A 20,604-nucleotide genomic window follows, 5' to 3' on the forward strand; every position below is an offset into this window, starting at 1 on the left:
GAGTATAAAAGTTGAAATTTTGCTGTGTAACCAAAACTATGTAGTCAGTTTTGAAACTTGCTATTTGCTATGCATGTACCCAATTTAGTTGGAGAATGAAATCCTAAGAATGTAGAAGACAATGGTGTGTTAATGAGAGGTAGCTAAGAGATGTAGATTAGAACATGATTAAGTCAATGGGTAGAAACAATAGTGGCAGGATGTACGTGTGATACGCAACTATAGACCAATTGCATATGCTAATGCAACTGGACCAGGAGATTGCTATAAAGAATGCTGTGTCCAAGGATTGGTGGGCAATCAGCAACTAGCTCAATGACTGTCTCAGCTTTGATTTGCAAATTAAAGTTTAACCCTTCTTGAAGAATCTTCTGCGTCTCCTGGTCATTTGTGGGGCACGAGAAACCACGACAAAATCCACAAGTCAATGTAAAGGACTTTTTGGACCTGTATTACTAACCTTAATACCATCATCAATATCAAAAGCTTTCTTGGGCTTCTTCTTTTTCTTCTTTTGATTGAAGAAATCCAGATCATCTAAATCATCTGTTGTATCTATGATTAAGCAAATATATTCTTAGTTGCTCATGTACATCAAATACATTTTGGAAAGTTAATGCAAACACATATGATAACACAAAAGAAATCCCGCAGCTACCCACATGATGATTTATACTCCAAAAAGCTGTTCCAAATGAATGTAAATATATGCAATCATACTTTCATGAAAGCCAACCATTCAAGAACTAATCTTATAATGAAAATGGCCAGCAAACAATGCAACCAAGGGTGACATCCTCCAGATGGTTCACAAAACTACTTCTTTTACAACTATAATTCTGCTACTGTTGGAGCCTGTGATCTACATTTCGGTGGTGTGCTTGAGCGATCTGGCGCTTTGACATCTCCGAGGGTGTTCTGTGAGGTTTCTAGCAAAGTATGCAGCCTCTGGACTAAGCCTGGAGATAGGGTGTGAACTCATGATCGACTTTATTCCTCAATTTCTCTGATTAAAGTGTTGAGGCAGATTGTAGTCATCGAGGCGAGAGCAGAACGCGAGTAGGTGTTCAGCACCATCTACCAGCCTCTTGCTCACTGCTGCCAGAGGAAGATGTCTGTCTGTGACACACACTCCCCTCTCTCTCACTGCTCCCAGACAAAAGTCCCTGCGTTCAAATGGTCTCTCTCTTTCCCCCTCCCTCAAGCCTGCCAAAGGATTCCCGGGTCTTAGGCAAGTTTAATGAACACGGTTTGTGGATTGGACTCCATAGTTCACGTTATGATGTGTTTCGGTTCATTCCTTCCTTTGCTGCTATTTTGGGCGATGTTGATCAGGGCAGCCTGTAGGTAATGAATGAAACAGCGCTAAAATTAACTGAACTGAATTTGCTTGGACATTCTTGATATTTTGTGTTTCATATTGTGTTTGTCACTTTTTTTCTTTTGCCGTTTGCACAATATTTTTTTCGTGCATGGGGGGGAGTTTGATGTTTTTCTTTGAATGGGTTCTATGGTTTTCTTTGTTTTGTGGCTGTCTGGGGGGGGAAGACAAATCTCAGGGCTGTATATTGCATCACACACAAAACGCTGAAGGAACTCAGCAGGCTAGGCAGCATCTAGGAGAAGAGTACAGTCGACACTTTGGGCCGAAACCCTTCAGCAGATCCCTCCCAGCTGTATATTGCACACATTCTTTGATAATAAATGTACTTTGAACAGTACAGTATAGCACAGGTACAGGACCTTCTGAAATATTAAGAAGTTAGCATCTCGTAGGCCACTTGTGACCCTGGCTATTTTTTGTAAGGGTCACAGCAGCTAAGAGCTTGAGAAAAAACTACAGAACCCCAAATGCTTTCTCATAAGATAAGCTGAGTGGGTAACATCATCCTTGGTATGCGATCTGCGCTTAACTTCAGTTTTGCTTAGAGTAACTTGTATCATTGCTTGATTAATTGCTGTGAGAAACCTATTTTGCCTTGTATTCGTTATGGCACTTGCAAGATATGCATAAAAAAGAGCAGCTATTTTCAAGGGCAGGAAGCTTTGGATGGTACGCCTGTGCCTGTCTGTATCCAAACATAGTAGCAACTAAAACTGTTATACGAACAATTTATGATTGATAAAGTTAACAATATTCATCTGTACAGAAACTAAGGGGGTGAACCCACGTGTATCTCTGTACGTGACTGCATGTATATAAAAAGAACTGTATTTGCTTCAGGAGACAGAGACCCTCGAAGCAGCCTCCGACAGAGAGTGCTTAAGGAGGGTTCTCTCAAGTAACTTGCTAATAAAGAGTTAGAGTTACTTTCACCGTGGTACATGGTGTCTTTGCATTAGGTAGACTAAAAGAAGTTTACAACACTTCAGCCCACAATGTTGTGCCAAACCAATTAAATCAGTAATCAATCTTATTTTATTATCCTCCATTTCTGACCAAATAACACCAATAGTTCCCACAGTCCATTTAAAATTTTTATTTTATCACTAATAAATTAATCACAAATTTCAGAATTGGAATCAGACCATTCAGTTCAATTGGCCTACATTTGACTGATCAATTTAGGGCATTTGAACTAAATGGTCTAATTCCTACTCCATGACCCATCATCGAACCCAATCAGTATATTACTTTAGAATATCCTATAGTGGTTTGAAGGCACGCATGCCACCAGGCCGGTCGATGGTGTAGTGACATCAGCACTAGATTTCATCAAGGCAGGTGGTCCTGAGTTCGAACCCAGCCCGGGCAAGCAGCAGTATCTATGCAGAAGAAAGGCCTGGCAATCATGAAAACCCTGTGGACAATGGCACGCCATTGTTGCTTCCTCCTGGTAGGTCGCACCCCCCCCCATAACTGTACTCAAAATGGGAGCACTTATTGTTGAGGGGGAAGGCCACAGGGATGCTCTCCACTATCTGACATTCTCCCTTTCCTCTGCTGACAGTCAAAGTAGCATAATACTACTATGGTAGCAGCGACCCAAGATTAATTCTGCTGCTGTCTGTAGTGTTTGTACATTCTTCCTGTGACTTTGGGTTCCTCCAGGTGCTCTAGCTTCCACCCATAGCCCAAGGACACACAGGTTAGTAGGAGTAATAAGGTGGCACAGGCTTATTGGACCAGAAGAGCCTGATAACATGCTGTATTGCTAAGTAAAAATAACAACAAGCACTTTCTATAGAAGTGCAGTGGAGAGCATCCTCCCTACCAGAGATCATCTTGAAGAGACGGTGCCTCAAAATGGTATTTATCACAAAGTACCCTCATCTTCTGGTACATGCCGCCTTCCTGTTACTGTCACTGGAGAGGAGGTACAGGAGCCTGAGGACCCACACTCAGTGATTCAGACTCAATTTCTTGCCCTTCACCAGATTTCCGAAAGGTATCCTCATTATTCCTTTTTGCACCATTTTTGTGATTTATAGTAATTTTACATCTTTGCACTGTACTTCTATGTAAAAAACAATTTTCTTGTCATATAATTCAGTGAAAATAAAACCGCTTCTGATGGATTCATTGGCGTGACCTTTAACTTGCAAACCGATTTCTCATCATAATGTATTAGTATTAGTACACCACTGAACCCAGAAGAATAGACAGTACCAAAAGATCTTTTGTGCATTTCACCCAGGCTTTATAAAGAAAGATTAGCTTTATTTGTCACATGTACATTGAAACACAATGAAATGCATTGGTTGGGTCAAATCAAATCAGGGAGGATTGTGCTGGGACGCTTGTAACTGTCATCATGTTTCTGACACCAATGTAGCATGCTCACAATTCACTAACCCTAACTGCAAGTCTTTGGGAATGTGGGAGGAAACAAGAGCCCTCAGAGGAAACCCACATGGTCACAGAGGTACACGGCTTAAAATTTCTTTTATTGCATGCAGCTAATGTGTAGATGCAAACTGCAGATCCACAGCAGAAAGTCTTAACTTCCAACTGTCAGGATGAGGTTCAACCTCCCACAGAAACATCATTAGTAATTTATTTATTATGTAGACTCTAACAGGCCCTTCCAACCTAACAAGCCCACACTGCTCAATTACATCAATGTGACCAATTAGCCTACTAACCCGTACATCTTTGGAATTTGTGAAGAACCAAGAGCACTGGTAGAAGTTGCTCTACTTGTCCCAAACAATATGAGCAGTGGGACTTGAACGCTGATCTTAAAGCTGGCACTGTAAAGTGTTATGCTAACTGCTACAAAGGCGCCACTATTCAGTGTGAATTTCTCACTATTCAGGACATTTACAAAGACATATGTGTAAAAAAGACCCGAGTCACCCCAACCACAAACTGTTCCAGCTGCTAGCATCCAGGAAATGGTATCGCAGCATACAGGTGGGGACAGCTTCTTCCACCAGGCCATCAGACTGATTCATGCTGATGCAACTGTATTTCTACGTTATACTGACTATCCTGATGTACATATTTATTATAAATTACTATAAATTGCACATTAGATGGAAACGTAACAAAGAATTTTACTCCTCATGTATATGAAGGATGTCAATTCAACTCAAGTGGCTCTGTATGGAGTTTTAAGTAGCATGGTAGCACAGTAATCAGTGTAACGCTTTACAGCATCAGCAATGAGGACACAATTCCCACTGTGGACTGTAAGGAGTTTGTACATTCTCCTCTTCACTGTGTGGGCTTCCTCCCGGTACTCCAGTTTCCTCCCACATTCCAAAGACATACAAGTTAGGAATGGCGCCAGGAACACATGAACACTCGTGGGCTGCCCCCACCACTGGATTTGGACTGTGATAGTTGTTGACGAAAAGAACACATTTCATTTCATTTTAATGTACATTCGACAAATAAAGGTGATATTTAATCTTAACTGTTAATCTTTAGGACAGCAGGTTCTAACTGGGGGAAAAAACCAACTGTTTTTCAAAACCAAGTCCCTAAACAAACTGCACCAACATGGAAATCAGATTGGCATTGAATGATTTGACTGACAGTTTATCCCACCGAAGGTGAAATATCAGCAGATGAAAGTCTTTAATGGCCAATACTTTCAGTACTTGTAAATGACATCAAATTTAAGGTTGTGGGTAAAAGTAATGGAGGGAATTTATTTTCCACCCAAGAAGTGCTGGGGAGTTACTGGGATTTGTTGAGAACTCAATGACCAAAAGAAGCAATAACCATTAGCACCCGATGTTACTGAACTTAATTTTCCCATGGGCAAGAGCTCATAAATTGGATTAACCACACATTTCATTTAAGATAAAAACTGGCACTGAGAAGATAATGCTGCAGTGTAATTTCTATTTTGATATTTTATTTATTCTTTTTCTGGGATTTGGGCTTTGCGAGGCTGACACATTGTTGAGGGTACGTGGTGATTTCACCTTTTTGAACTACTCCAGTCTTTCTGGTGAAGTTACACCTACAACACTAAGGGAGGATACTTGAGGACTTAAACCAAGTGACCATGAAAGGACAGTGATGTGTTCCAAGGTTAGGATGGTGTGTGACATGGAGGGAATCTGCAAGGGTCAGGATTCCTATGCACTTTCACAACATCTACCACAAAAGGCAGGATCTTGCAGATGGCTATCCATTTCAATTTGGCTTCCCATTCTGACATGTCTGTCCATGGCCACCTCTGCGGCTTCAAAGAGGGCACACTCAGGCTGGGTAGCTTCCAACCTGATGGTATGAATCACGATTTCTCTAACTTGCGGTAATTTCCTCCCCCCTCCATCTTCTCGCTTTTTTCATTTCCCATTCTGGCTCCCCTCTTACTGCTTCTCGCCTCACCTGCCCATCACCTTCCTCTGGTTCTCCTCCTCCTTCCCTTTCTTCCATGCTACAATCTCCTCTCCTATCAGATTCCTCCTTCTTCAGCCCTTACCTCTTCACCTAATATTTCCCAGCTTTTTACATCACAGTATCCCTAACCATCCACCCTCCTTGTTATTCTGGCTTCTTTCTCCTTCCTTTCCAGTCCTGATGAAGGGTCTTGGCCCAAAACATCAACTGTTTATTCCCCTCTGTAAACGTAAATTTGCTGGATCAAATAACGACAGCACAAAAAGATCGTTACTTATCTCTTTCACCCGTTTATTTCTTCGAGCTCAGCCGGCGAGTGAACTTGGTCCCGACATCAGGGGAGAAGCGTTCTCATCCCTCCGGTGGTTCAACAAGTTCACTGCCTGATGTCAGAATTGTTAGAAGTTACAAGGCCACCGATACAAAAGAACAATCAGTTTGATAAGCATTCCAGCCAAGTCAATGGACTATTGATACAAAAAAACTAATCAGTTTGATAGACACTCCAGCCACCTTAATTAAAGAAAGGAATGTCCTACCTGGTTTGTTGGAGCCACAACTTAAGTACAAAGATAAGAACATCCATTAAATGTAAGCTTTAATTAAGAAAGGAATGTCCTGTATAATTTCCATCAGGTACTGCCTTTTGTCAAACAAAAGGTGTGAAAAGCCAGGAGACATCTTATGTGGATCTGGGTGAACTTTAACCCTTATCTTGCTCCAAAGAAAGCAGCTGAGAGACATTATTCAAACCCACTGCAGTCACCCACAAAATACAGACATAGTCGGTACTTAACCCATTGTTTATAGGAATCCGAGAATCCCCCAATTCCCTTAAACTTTATCACCTCCCTAGATGCTGCCTGACCTGCTGAGCTCCTCCAGCATTGTGTGTGTGTGTGTGTGTGTGTTATTAAGGTTTTTCAGTGCATTTTGCATATTCGCAGTGCAGCCGAGGAGGGACTGTGTTTACTGTGGTGAACAGGGAGCTAATCCAGTGTGCTGTTTTGCCTTGATGGTGTTAGGATGGCATACCACTTTACAAATTCCATTCCATCAAAAGTTATTACGCTCTTCAAAAGCCTCACATTCCCTTCAAAACTTTGCCAAAGCTTTATAATGGCTCCAGAGCTGTCATAGAGCAACTTTATAACCAAAATATATACCAACTAAGTATTCAAAATAATATCCTGCACCAATACCCAATTATTCATTCAAGTTTCCAAGATTAATTCCAATTTAAAAAAAAGGTTTGAACACTGAACAGCTTCCTATTGATTATGTGAATGTAGTAAGTACGCATGCGGATGATTAATAAGGGTGAATCGACTGGGCCTCTATGGAAGGCTCGCTCTCTCTTTGAACGTAAGAAATAGGAGCATCTAGCCCGTTGAGCCTGCTCCGTCATTCAATAAGATCTTAGTTGATTTGGCCATGAACTCACTTCCACCTTCCTGCCTTTTCCCCATAACCCTTATTTCCCTACTATGCAACCTTGTCTTAAAGGTATTTACTGAGGTAGCCTCCACTGCTTCATTGGGTGGAGAATTCCACGGATTCACCACCCTCTGGGAAAAGCAGTTCCTCCTCATCTCCATTCTAAATCTACTCCCCTGAATCTTGAGGCCGTGTCCCCTAGTTCTAATCTCACCTACCACTGGAAATAATTTTCCTGCCTCTATATATGTTTCTACAAGTCTCCTCTCATTCTTGTCTAGGACTGTACTCGTTGGAATTGACAGTCTTTCATCTCAATCTCTCATCATAGTCTAACCCCCCTCATCTTTGGAATCAACTTGGTGAACTTCCTCTGCACTGCCTCCAAAGCCAGTATATCCTTCCTCAAGAAGACCAGAACTGCACGCGGTACTCCAGGTATGATCTCACCAGTATCCTATACATTTGCAGCATAAACACTTGCTCTTAAATTCAATCCTTCTAGCAATGAAGGTCAACACCCCATTTCCCTTCTTGATAGCCTGCTGCACCTGCAAACCAACCTTTTGTGATTCATGCACAAACACTCCCAAGTTCCTCTGCACATCAGCATGCTGCAATTCACCATCTAAATAATAATCTGCTCTTCCATTTTCCTTCCAGATTGGATGACTTTGCAATTATCAACATTGTATTCTATCTGCCACCTTCAAGTGCACATTTTTCATCTCAGCAGCCAAGTTGCTCAGCATGCACCATGGCCAACTTGGCTCACTAAAAACATTTAATCCATTGTCATTCTGCTCAACACAAATAACAAGTTAAAGATATTGAACTACCTTTCTTCTTACTGTCCTCATCATCTGCTTCTGGAACTTTCTCCTCCAAGTTCTCAGTTATCATGGCTTCCTTGAATTCCGTTGCCGGCGCCTCCTCCGTTTGCTGTTCCATGCCATCTTCCTCCAACATGAAAGGCTTCTTCTTCTTCTTCTTCTTCTTGGTCATAGTAGGATCGAAAATCATCTGTTCAAGACAGCACATCAATCAAAGCTTCAGAACAAATGTTAGCATGTTTAAAATTATTTTCTCTATTATTCACTCAAGAAAGAATTAAGCATGTTACAAATTGAGATTAACAAAGTTTGAACTAAAGCTTAGTACCTTTCCTCAAATATTACTTAAAACTCCGGAGAAAGGAAGCTGCAGCAAATAAATTAAAGGTGATTGTTGATACTTGTCATTGATTCCCATACTTTGCAACCATCAAAATAGGACAAAGTTTAAAGACTTCTATAAATATACAATTTAATTCCATTCTTAATCTGTCTAAAATCATGAATGGCATTAGACAGATCATTTAACAATGGGGCAGCAAGGTAGTGCAGTGTTTAGTCCAACGCTTTATAGTATAGGCAAGCTGGGTTCAATTCCTGCTGCCGTCAGTAAGGAATTTGTATGTTCTCTCTGTGACTACAAGGGCTTCCTCGGGGTGTTCATGTTTCCTTCCACAGTCCAAGGATGTACTGGTTGATAGGTTAATTGGTCATTATAAATTGCTCCATGATTAGTCCAGGATTAAATCGGGGGTTGCTGGGCGGTGCAGCTTGAAGGGCCAGAAGAGCCTGTTCCGCACTGTATCTCAATAAGAAAAAATGATTTTTAAAATCAGCACCATTTCTGAACCACGAAGGATCTCCAGTCAGGAACAGCGCTTGACACCATTTAAACTTTATCAAGGGAAACAGTGGTGTGATAAAAGTAGGGAACCTTGTTCAGAGATTGAGACTGACTGAAAATGCAAGACAAATGGATTTTCCAGTCATTGTTCATGTTTGATATAGTATATGATCATCAGAAGGTGCACTCCAGGAAACAAGAAAATGATGCAGACAAGGTCTGTATTTCACCTCTTTAGAAGAAAATAACTTTGCAGCAATTGATTTATTAAAAAAAATCATTTAAATGACAATTGATTTGTTGTTCTTGAAGCCAATAACCTGAGGGATGTTGGTTAGTTAACAGCATATATTCTCACAGTTGGGAATTAATTGAAATGTCATAAACTACCCATTGAGCATCTTAGTTGCAATAGAAAACAGATATGCAGGCAGGAGAAACAGGCCTAGGATTTCTGAACATGATCTGATCCTGAGAGGTCACAGATTGAAACTACTCAACCTTGCTCTCACCAATGATGGATCTCTCTCCATTACAGCACAGCAAAAGTTCAAGTTGTGTGGCACCATCATTGTGCTAAATGGGACAGACACTGATCAGAACAAGGTATCCACAAGGTACTGTAGGCATTCATCAGCAGAAGGTGAAGCAACACCATTTGTAGTTACAATTAAACTGGGGGCAGTCCTAGCTCAGTAAGTCCACAGCACACTGAGTCCAGAGGTAGAAGCCTGAAGGCCAAAAACCAAAAACAGAGACCTGAAGGAATCACTAGGTTCAGAGGTCTGTGCGAGTCCAGAAGTCAAGGCTCAAAGGTCAGATCCATTACCACAGACTCCTGAGGCAAAGTCCTAAGTGGGAGGCCTGATGACTCAGAGACCAGAGCCATGGACCCAGAGGCTTGGTGGTGACCATAAAAGTGAGGTGTGATCGAAGCAAAACTGAAGATGCTGTGAAATATTCTGTCTCCCTATTATGAAGCTCGACCTGCTTTCTATCAAGGCAGCATCTGACCAAGTGTAACATCAAGGAGCCTAACTAAGTGGATCAACAAGGATAAAGCTCACAGATAACCGGAGTCATACTCCTCCAAAGAAGATTCTTTTATTCATTGGAAGTCAATCATCTAAGCCCAAGAATATCACTGCAGGAGTTCAGCAGGGCAATAGATAGATAGATAGATACTTTATTCATCCCCATGGGGAAATTCAACTTTTTTTCCAATGTCCCATACACTTGTTGTAGCAAAACTAATAACATACAATACTTAACTCAGTAAAAAAAAATATGATTTCAATATGAGACTCAATCATTGTTAGTTGCTTCATCAGTGACCTCAGTGCCACTGGAAAAGGAGCAAGCTATTTAGCTGCTCAAGTCTGCTCCATCAATGAGTTCATCCTCACACCATCTTGTGAAGTCACTCAGCAAATTGAGCAGCATATGTGCACTTTACACATCCTTTTGTAGAGAAGGTGCCCCTTCCCCCCACTAGCCTTCAGCTCACCCCCGGACAAGGTGTAGCACCTGCTTAGCCCTCCTGATCAGGGTCACTTGAAACCACAGGAGCAGGTGGTGGATGGTTCGTATGAGCTGATCGTGCATATCACAAATCCTGATTATGCGACCACTGGCACCAGGTAGACAAAGAGTATTGATAAAGGCTGGGGTCACCCATCTTGTAAAGACACTGCTCAGGAGACAATGGCAAACCACTTCTGCAAAAAAAATTTACCAAAACAATCATGGTGGAGGATAGAGAAAAGAATAAGCAGATTAAGGAAAGATGGAAGACCATGATTGTCCACGTGATACCACACAGCTCAAATGATGATGGAATCATTGATGTTTTAGGTCGAAACCCTGTATCAAGCTCTGATGTAGGCCTTGACCTGAAAGAGTGACAATGCTGCTGAATGAGCAGAGTTCCTCCAGCAGATTCCAGTATCTGCAGTCTTGTATCTCTCTGGTGATTCTTCATTTCCTCAAAAGCCAGTCTATTCTTCATTAGGAAAGGAAGACAAAGGTGAATACTGAATAAAGTAAACGAAATTGAAGCGAACAGATAGAAAATGAGAAACATTTCCCCAAATCAGACATGTCTAAAAACAGAGGACATAAGGTGAGGACAAAGGGAAAATAATTCAGAAAGAATGAACGGAGACCCGGAGGCAACCTGCCCTGGGGTTGGAGGCCTGTACAGGCATCTGCGTGGGAAGTGGCTTGTTTTGCTGTTATTATCTTTTGTTATGTTGTTCTATGTTGGCACTGGAGTGCTGCACCCAGGATGGGTTGGTTGCAAACGATATACATCTGATAAATAAATCTGAATCTGAATAAATGTGTTTGTTTTCCATCCAGGAAGATTGTAAACTGGAATGCACTGACATAGGCAATGGTCACCAAAACATTTCACTAAGTCATAGACCAAACTTAAGTAAATAAGATTATTCATGAGTTCTTGACAGTTGGTGTAGATGCAGTGAAATGAAAGAATCTGTTTCTGCCTGCATGACTATGATGCAAAAATAAGCAGGAATGTGTGTGTGAGATAAAGAATCAAAAAGATTTCAAGAGAACAGACATGCTACAGCAGGGTTTCTTAATTTGGGATTTCAGGGGTCCATGAACTTGGATGGGGGAAAAATTTACACCTTTATTTTCACTAACCTCCAACTGAAACTTAGCATTTTCTTCAATTATGAGCATAGGCAACAAACCACAGTAGTATTAGCAGTAACTGTGACTTTGTCACTAATATAAATCAGTTATTTTCACATCACATTACAGTTGTTACAGATATCTCAAAAGGTTAATTTGAGATATGTGTATGATAGCTATTTCGAAATTATGCAATTAGACCTGCTGCTAGATCAAATGTGATTGCAGTCTTCCTGGCTGCAGACACTTATACGACGAGTTGGCCGACTATCCGGCAGCCCTGCGATTGGACGTCCAACATGACATGCATGTTGCTTTGTCAAAGACCAGCCCACCGTTTAATGTTCCAATTCAAGCTAAGCAACAGCAGCCTTCACACTAAGACTTTTAAAAATTAAATTTTAACTTGCCTACATTTTAAACATATAGTCTTGTCAATTGATAGGTAGATAGATAGATACTTTATTCATCCCCATGGGGAAATTCAACATTTTTTCCAATGTCCCATACACTTGTTGTAGCAAAACTAATTACATACAATACTTAACTCAGTAAAAATATGATATGCCTCTAAATCACTCTCTCAAAAAGCATTAATAATAGCTTTTAAAAAGTTCTTAAGTAGTTTACTTAAATACAATCAACCCCGGCACTTTAACATATCTTACTCCTGGCGGTTGAATTGTAAAGCCTAATGGCATTGGGGAGTATTGACCTCTTCATCCTGTCTGAGGAGCATTGCATCGATAGCAACCTGTCGCTGAAACTGCTTCTCTGTCTCTGGATGGTGCTATGTAGAGGATGTTCAGGGTTTTCCATAATTGACCGTAGCCTACTCAGCGCCCTTCGCTCAGCTACCGATGTTATACTCTCCAGTACTTTGCCCACGACAGAGCCCGCCTTCCTTACCAGCTTATTAAGACGTGAGGCGTCCCTCTTCTTAATGCTGCCTCCCCAACACGCCACCACAAAGAAGAGGGCGCTCTCCACAACTGACCTATAGAACATCTTCAGCATCTCACTACAGACATTGAATGACGCCAACCTTCTAAGGAAGTACAGTCGACTCTGTGCCTTCCTGCACAAGGCATCTGTGTTGGCAGTCCAGTCTAGCTTCTCGTCTAACTGTACTCCCAGATACTTGTAGGTCTTAACCTGCTCCACACATTCTCCATTAATGATCACTGGCTCCATATGAGGCCTAGATCTCCTAAAGTCCACCACCATCTCCTTGGTCTTGGTGATATTGAGACGCAGGTAGTTTGAGTTGCACCATATCACAAAGTCCTGTATCAGTTTCCTATACTCCTCCTCCTGTCCATTCCTGACACACCCCACTATGGCCGTGTCGTCAGTGAACTTCTGCACATGGCAGGACTCTGAGTTATATTGGAAGTCTGATGTGTACAGGGTGAACAGGACCGGAGAGAGCACGGTCCCCTGCGGCGCTCCTGTGCTGCTGACCACCGTGTCAGACCTACAGTCTCCCACCCGCACATACTGAGGTCTATCTGTCAAGTAGTCCACTATCCAATCCACCATGTGAGAGTCTACTCCCATCTCCGTTAGTTTGTGCCTTAAGATCTTGGGCTGGATGGTGTTAAAGGCACTAGAGAAGTCCAGGAATGTAATCCTCATTGTGTTAATGTAGCACATGTGTTACTATATCAGAATTTTAAAATATATTTTGATAACTGTATTTCAATATAGTTGGTTTCTTTTGTAATCCTACATATGTTATTTGACAATATTTAAATATATATTCTGAGAAGGGGTCTGTAGGCTTCACCGGGCTGCCAAAGGGGTCTGCAATGATTAAAAGATTAAGAACTCCTGTGTTAAATGAAGCAATATTGTTTGCCAAAGGGTCTGTACTGTACTGTGCTGTCAGACTGGAAATTTTGAACCACTTTGATAGAAAAATCAGTTTTCAGGTTCATTAACTTCATTTGTAGTTTTTAAATAGTTATTTCTTTATTTGCATTGGACTTTGGCAAACCTCCCTCACCTCAGGGACCACCCCTCCAACTTGATGCTCCTCTTCCACCCACCCCATCACAGTCACACTAGTGGCAGCTTCATGCTGGGTCCCCCACTACCCAGGAGCACCTCCCCCTCCCACCCCCAAAAGGGTTTCTCACTACCCTGAGGCACCTCCCCAGATCTCCTCCACCAACAAGCTCACCAGACCCCACTTATCATGGGGGTACTTCCTGGCAGGATTCCCTAGCACCCAAGGGTCCTCCCTCACCGCGGGGGCACCTCCCCGCAAGGATCTCCCACTCCTAGGAGCATCTCCCTCTCCCCCAACATCCTCACTAGGGACACCCAGCCACAGGATTCCCCTACCTAGGGACACCTCTCTCCCCCCAGATAAACCCCCAATCACCTCACCAGGGCTCTCCCTCACGGGGACACCTACCCACAGGATTCCCCTCCTACCCCCACTTACCACAAATAAAGCCCTAACATCCTCACAGAGGCCCTCCCTCACCATTTAGGCACCTCCCCGCAAGATTCCCCCACTACATAGCACTTCCAACTCCCACCCCACGAGGAACCCTCTCCATTAGGCTAACCACTTCCCCGGGGCCTCTGTCAGGGTACCCCCACCCATATCACTGCCCATCGTCCAGGCCACAAACGCCGGGAGGGGTGTCGGGCGGCACGCGGCCCGGGTAGGCCTCAGGCCCGCCTCACACACGCGCTCAGCGCACGGAGCTAGTAGCCCCCTCCCTATCCATCCACACCTCCCGGCGGCGCCGCCACACCAGGACCTACCTCATCTCCAGACATGATGGCGTCTCTGGTTAAAAACCCCCGGTTCGCTGCCCGATTCCTGTCACCACCAGAGAACGAGTGCAACACCCGCAGCCCAACCGGACAACCTCTTCGCCCCGCCCTCTTTCCCTGTCATGCTCCACCATTGGCCAGTTTTACCGAAATTTCCATTTCTATTGGTTAAATGTTTTGCCAGCCGAATTACGTCATGCAGGCGACAGCCATCATGCGGGATCCACTACCATTGCATCATCTTTCCTCTGCAATTCAAACCACTACTGCGCATGTGCCAAATTTAAATGTTAAGACGCATGCGCACATGTAACATCGTAGTTTACAGTATTTATTGAATGAGTAAACTTAAAAGTCTGAATCGGGTTTAATATCACTGGGATACGTCGTGCAATGTGTTGTTTTACGAGAGCAGTACATTGCAACACATATAGAATAAACTATATATAACAATAAGTGTATATTAAAAATAAATCGTGCAAAAAGAGAAGAAAACACTAGTGAGGATTATGGGTTCATTATCCATGAACAAATCTGATGACAAAGATGAAAAAGCTGTTCCTGAAACTTTGAATGTGGGTCTTCAGGCTCCTGTACCTTCTCCTTGATGGAAACAATGAGAAGAGGGCATGTCCTGGGTGATGGGATGTCGCGTTTTTGAGCCTTCACCTTTTGAAGGTGTCCTGAATGCTTGGGAAGCTGGGAGGTAGCACCCGTGGTGGAGCTGGCAGCGTTCACAACTTCCTGCAGCTTTTTCCAATCCCGTGCTGTGACCTCTCCATACCAGACAGCGATGCAACCAGTTAGAATGCTCTCCACAGTACATCTGTAGAAATTTGTGAAAGTCACTTGTGAAGTCTCCTCAACTTCCTACTAGCTGCTGTCGTAACTTCTTTATAATTGCATTTATTAATGATAACCTAGACTGCAGTTGGGGAATTAATACAAGGAGCAGGAATACTTTCAGCTTTACTCTAGGTCAGTGATCATCTTTAACATACCTATCCTGACAATGCCATCTTACATCATTGTTATGATTTGGAACTTACTGTAAGGATAATAGAAGTAGAATGAATTATAAAGCAATAATCAAACTGTTGAGTGGTGGGGTGGAGATAGATCTCTACCAAAGAAGCTATAACATGATCCTTCACTTCACTACCCTTCAGATCATCCTTGGGCAAGGTGTAGCACCTATTTAGCGCTCCCAGTCAGGGTCATGTGAAGCCACAGGAGCAGGTGGTGGGCGGATGGTCGTATGAGCAGATACTGCATATCATAAGTCCTGGTTATGTGACCACTGATACCAGGCCGACAATCGCTTAAGAATATTGATAACGGCCAGGGTCAGCTGTCTTATAAAAGCACTGCCCAGAAGAAGACAATGGCAAACCATTTCTTAGAAAAAATTGCCAAGAGCAACCATGGTCACGGAAAGACCACGATCACTCACATCATAAGACAAGGCATATAATGGCAATGATGATGATGTATCAATCTGAGAAAAACTGCACACATTTGCAAAATGATTGCGGTAAAACTGACCATTGGTTACTTTGACAACACACACAAAATGCTGGTCTCCAACTCCAGGACAGTCTGCCTCTGGTCAAAAACCCTTTGAGCAAAATGGGTCTTCAACCTCATGTATTGCTTCTGTGTCTCTCTGAAAACCTGCTGATTGTTTCTGGCAACACACACAAAATGCTCTGTATCACTTTCACCAATCACCTTTCCAGCTCTTAGCTTCATCCCACTTCCTCCGGTCTTCTCCTATCATTTTGCATTTCCCCCTCCCCCCACTACTTTCAAATCTCTTACTATCTTTCCTTTCAGTTAGTCCTGACGAAGGGTCTCGGCCCGAAACGTCGACAGTCCTTCTCCCTATAGATGCTGCCTGGCCTGCTGTGTTCCACCAGCATTTTGTGTGTGTTGTTTGAATTTCCAGCATCTGCAGATTTCCTCGTGTTTGCATTGGTTACTTTGAGCTGCCATTGACACAACAATAGAATGGCCCCATCTTGTATTGTCACAATTCTTTGACTGCAGAGGAATTTGTAGTGGGAGGGGAAAGTTCCAGTTGTTGTGGTCAATGTGGGTACCAATAACATAGGTAGAATGAGGAAGGAGGTTCTGCTGAGGGAATTTGAGCAGCTAGGGACTAATTAATTAGCAGAACCAAAAAGGTGGTAATCTCTAGGTAATTACCTGAACCACATACAAATTGGCATAGGAGCAAGAAGATTTAGAGAGTTAAATGTGTGGCTCGAGGATTGGTGTGGGAGAAGTGGGTTTGAATTCATGGGAAATTGGCACCAGCATTGGGGAAGGAGGGAGCTGTACCAATGGGACAGGCTCCACCTGAACCATGATGGGACCTGGATCCTGGTGAATGGCATAACTAGGACTGTGGATAGGGCATTAACTAAATAGTAGAGGGTTGGGTTCAACAGATAGGAGAGGTATGGATAAAGTAAAAGAGAAAAATGTGGATAAAGATAAAGAAAAAAGCAAAAGATAAAAAAGAGAAAAGTAAGGGTGGGGTGCAGAAAAGTCAAGTGCAAAAGAGACAAAGATTACTAGATTTTAAAAGCATAATGATGTAAGGGCACTTTATCTCAATGCTCATTTTATTCGAAACAAGGTCAGTGAACTTGTGGCTCAAATCAGTACAAAGGGGTATGATTTAGTGGCCATTACAGAGACGTGGCTGCAGGGTGGAGAGGATTGGGAATTAAATATCCAAGGATATCAGGTAATGTGGAAGGACAACTTTCGTAAGGGAGGTGGGGTTGTGCTATTAATTAAAGATGAGATCAGGGTGATAGTGAGAGACAATATAAGATCTAAGGAGCAGAATGTTGAATCCATCTGGGTAGAGATTAGGATTAGCAAAGGGAAAAAATCAGTAGTGGGAGTTGTCTATTGGCCACTGAATATTAACACTACAGTGGCACAGGCAGTAAACAGGGAAATACCTGAGGCATGTAAGAAATGGAACAGCAGTTATCATGGGAGACTTTAACTTGCACATAGATTGGGTGAATCAAGTTGGTTTGAGCAGTCTTGAGGAGGATTCATAGAATGCATCCATGATGGCTTTCTTGAACAGCATGTTAGTGAGTCTATAAGGGATCGTGCTATCTTAGATCTGGTCCTGAGCAATGAGACGGTGTAAAATTAGTGATCTTGTAGTTAGGGATCATCTTGGAAAGAGTTTCTCATACAAATGGAGGGTGCAATAGTTCAATCTAAAACCAGTGTATTATGCCTAAACAATGGGATGATTGAGAACACAGGCTATATGGTGGGACAGTTGAGGAACAGTGGAAGACTTTCAAAGAGAAGTATATTTCAGTTAAATGCAAGACAGTAAGGGTGGGGAGAGACAGTCTTGGATAACTCAGGAAATAAAGGAAGGCATCAAACTAAAAGCTCGTGTGTACAAAGTTGCCGAGAGCAATGGGAAACTGGAAGATTGGGAAAACTTTAAAAATCAACAAAGTACCACTAAGCGAGTAATAAAGAAAGGGAAGCTAGGTTATGAAAATAAACTAGCACAAAATATAAAAACAGATAGTAAAAGTTTTTTATAATTTTACAAAGCAGAAAAAGGTGGCTAAAGTGAATGTAGGTCCTTTGGAAGACAAGAAGGGGGAAGTGATGTTGGGTAATGAGAAAATGCTGAGGCTTTGGATGACTATTTTGTGTAAGTCTTCACGTGGAGGACACGTCTAACCTGTTAAAGAGGGATGTTATGGATGCGATGGGAGGTGAGGACCTCGATATAGTAGCTATCACTAAAGAGGTAGTGCTGAGCAAACTTGTGGGCTTGAAGATAGACAAGTCCCCTGGTCCTGATGGAATGCATCCCAGGGTACTGAAACAAATGGCAGAAGTTATAGTGAAGGCTTTGGTGATGATTTACCAAAATTCTCTGGACTCTTGGCAAGACCTCGCAGATTGGAAGACGGCAAATGTCGTGCCACTGTTCAAAAAAGGATGTAGGCAAAATGCAGCTAACTATAGGCCAGTTAGTTTAACATCTGTAGTTGGGAAAATGTTTGAAGCTATCATTAAAGAAGAAATAGTGAGGCATCTGGAAAGAAATGGATTCATCAGGCAGATGCAGCATGGATTCAGCAAAGGCAGGTCCTGTTTGACAAACTTACTGGAGTTCTTTCAGGATATAATGAGCGCAGTGGAAAGAGGGGAACAGATGGATGTTATTTACTTGGATTTCCAGAAGGCGTTTGTTAAGGTGCCACACAAAAGACTTATCCATAAGATAAGGATACATAGAGTTGGGTTGATGCATTAGCATGGATAGAGGATTGGTTAACTAATAGAAAGTAGAGAGTTGGGATACATGGGTGTTACTCTAGTTAGCTATCAGTGGTGAGCGGTGTGCTTCAGGGGTCAGTGCTGGGCCCAGAGCTGTTCAGGATTTATGAATGAGAGATAAACCCAGGAACTCTACCTCAGAGCTCCTGACTTTCTTTTTGCACTGCTTTTTAAATTAATATATACATCATAATTTATAGTTTTTTTTATTATGTGTTGCATTGAACTGCTGCCACAAAACAAACTTCACAACATCTGCCAGTGATATTAAACCTGATTCTGAACGAGACTGGCATTTTAACAGAGCTTTAGCTGGACTTGCCTCGGGTGTCTGAACCACATATTATAGCTGGTGCTTTTAAAGTGCCAACATTATTAGTTCTAGGAAATACCACATGCTAATCGTACACAGCAAACACCCAAAATAGAAATGAGATGATAACCAAATAAGCTCTTAAATAATGTGTAAAAAAAACCACCAAGAACAGTCCCTGTTGCTCTTTTTGAGCTGTGAATCCAGATGGTATCTCAGTTTAACACCCTGAACGTCTCATTCATTTAACAGAAGGGTGTACCTCCAGCAACAGAACAATGCTGATCATCCATGACAATCAGAGACAATCTACAAAGTATATTAAACTATAAGACAGGGAGCAGAATTAGGCCATTCAGCCCATCAAGTCTGCTCCTCCATTCCATCATGTCTGATTTATTATCCTTCTCAACCCCATTTCTCTGCCTTTTTCCTGTAACCTTTGATGCCCTTATTAATTGAGAACCTATTATCCTCCACCTGAAATATATCCAATGACTTGGCCTCCACAGCCATCCATGACAATAAATTCCACAGATCTGGCTAAAGAAATTCCTCCTCAACTCTCTTCTAATGGGATGTCCTTCTATTCTGAGGCTGTGCCCTCTGGTCCTAGACTCTCCACATCTACTCTATCTAGACCTTTCAATATTCCATGCATTTCTATGAGATTCCCCTTCGTTCTTCTAAATTCCAGCAAGTACAGACCCAGAGCCATTAAACATTCCTCGTACATTACCCCTTTCTTTCCCAGGATCATTCTCGTGAACATCCTCTGGACCCTCTCCAAAGCCAACGCATCCTGTCTTAGAAAAGGGCCCAAAACTGCTCACAATACTCCAAGTGTGATCTGAGTAATATCTTATAAGCCTCTAGCTTTTCAATTCAATATTCATTCAGCCTCCTCCAGCCTTCAACACCCAGGCATTTCAAGTCCTTGTCCAGACGCCAATTAAATGATGTCATTAATTCTGCCTCTACCACTCTCTCGGGCAGTACATTCTTTTCAAGGTACCAAGCAATCTCTTGATGAAAATAGTCTCCCTCCGACAAATAGCCTACCCGACGAAGATTGAGAGACAGCTTCGTCATCTGCCAGAAAAACCTGGATCTCCCAGGTGCCATCCATTTTAATGCCACGTCCCATTCCCATTCTGACATGTCCATCCACGGCCTTCTGTACTGTCACGATGAGGCCACACTCAGGTTGTATGAACAACACCTTATATTCCGTCTGGGTAGCCTCCAGCCTGATGGCATGAACAATGATTTCTCAAACTTCCAGTAATGCCCCCCCTCCACTTCACCATTCCCCATTCCCTTTTCCCTCTCTCACCTTATTCCCTTGCCTGGCCATCACCTCCCTCTGGTGCTCCTCCCCCTTTTTCATTCTTCCATGGCCTTCTGTCCTCTCCTATCAAATTCTCCCTTCTCCAGCCCTATATCCCTTTCACCAATTGAATTCCCAACACTTTACTGCATCCTTCCCCCTGCTGGTTTCACCTATCACCTTGTGGTCCTCTCTCCCCCCCCCCCCCCCACCCCCGCACCTTCTAACTCTGACTCCTCACTTCTT

The 20,604-nt window shown here is 42.6% G+C and overlaps 1 protein-coding gene across 1 annotated transcript in view; it reads right to left on the reverse strand.

Annotated features, from left to right (window-relative positions):
- eif2s2 (eukaryotic translation initiation factor 2, subunit 2 beta) overlaps window positions 1-14,510 on the reverse strand; it is an 86,823-nt gene extending 72,313 nt beyond the window's left edge. The window contains exons 1-3 of the mRNA XM_073062181.1: window positions 14,360-14,510; window positions 8,080-8,263; window positions 461-555 (exon numbers count right to left, since the gene is read on the reverse strand). Of these exons, the coding sequence (XP_072918282.1) occupies window positions 461-555; window positions 8,080-8,263; window positions 14,360-14,374 (294 nt within the window). The 5' untranslated portion in view covers window positions 14,375-14,510. The remainder of the gene's footprint in view (window positions 1-460; window positions 556-8,079; window positions 8,264-14,359) is intronic.
- Between the last annotated feature and the right edge of the window lie 6,094 nt (window positions 14,511-20,604).

This window comes from Hemitrygon akajei, chromosome 11 (genome assembly GCF_048418815.1).
Source record: "Hemitrygon akajei chromosome 11, sHemAka1.3, whole genome shotgun sequence".
NCBI lineage: Eukaryota > Metazoa > Chordata > Chondrichthyes > Myliobatiformes > Dasyatidae > Hemitrygon > Hemitrygon akajei.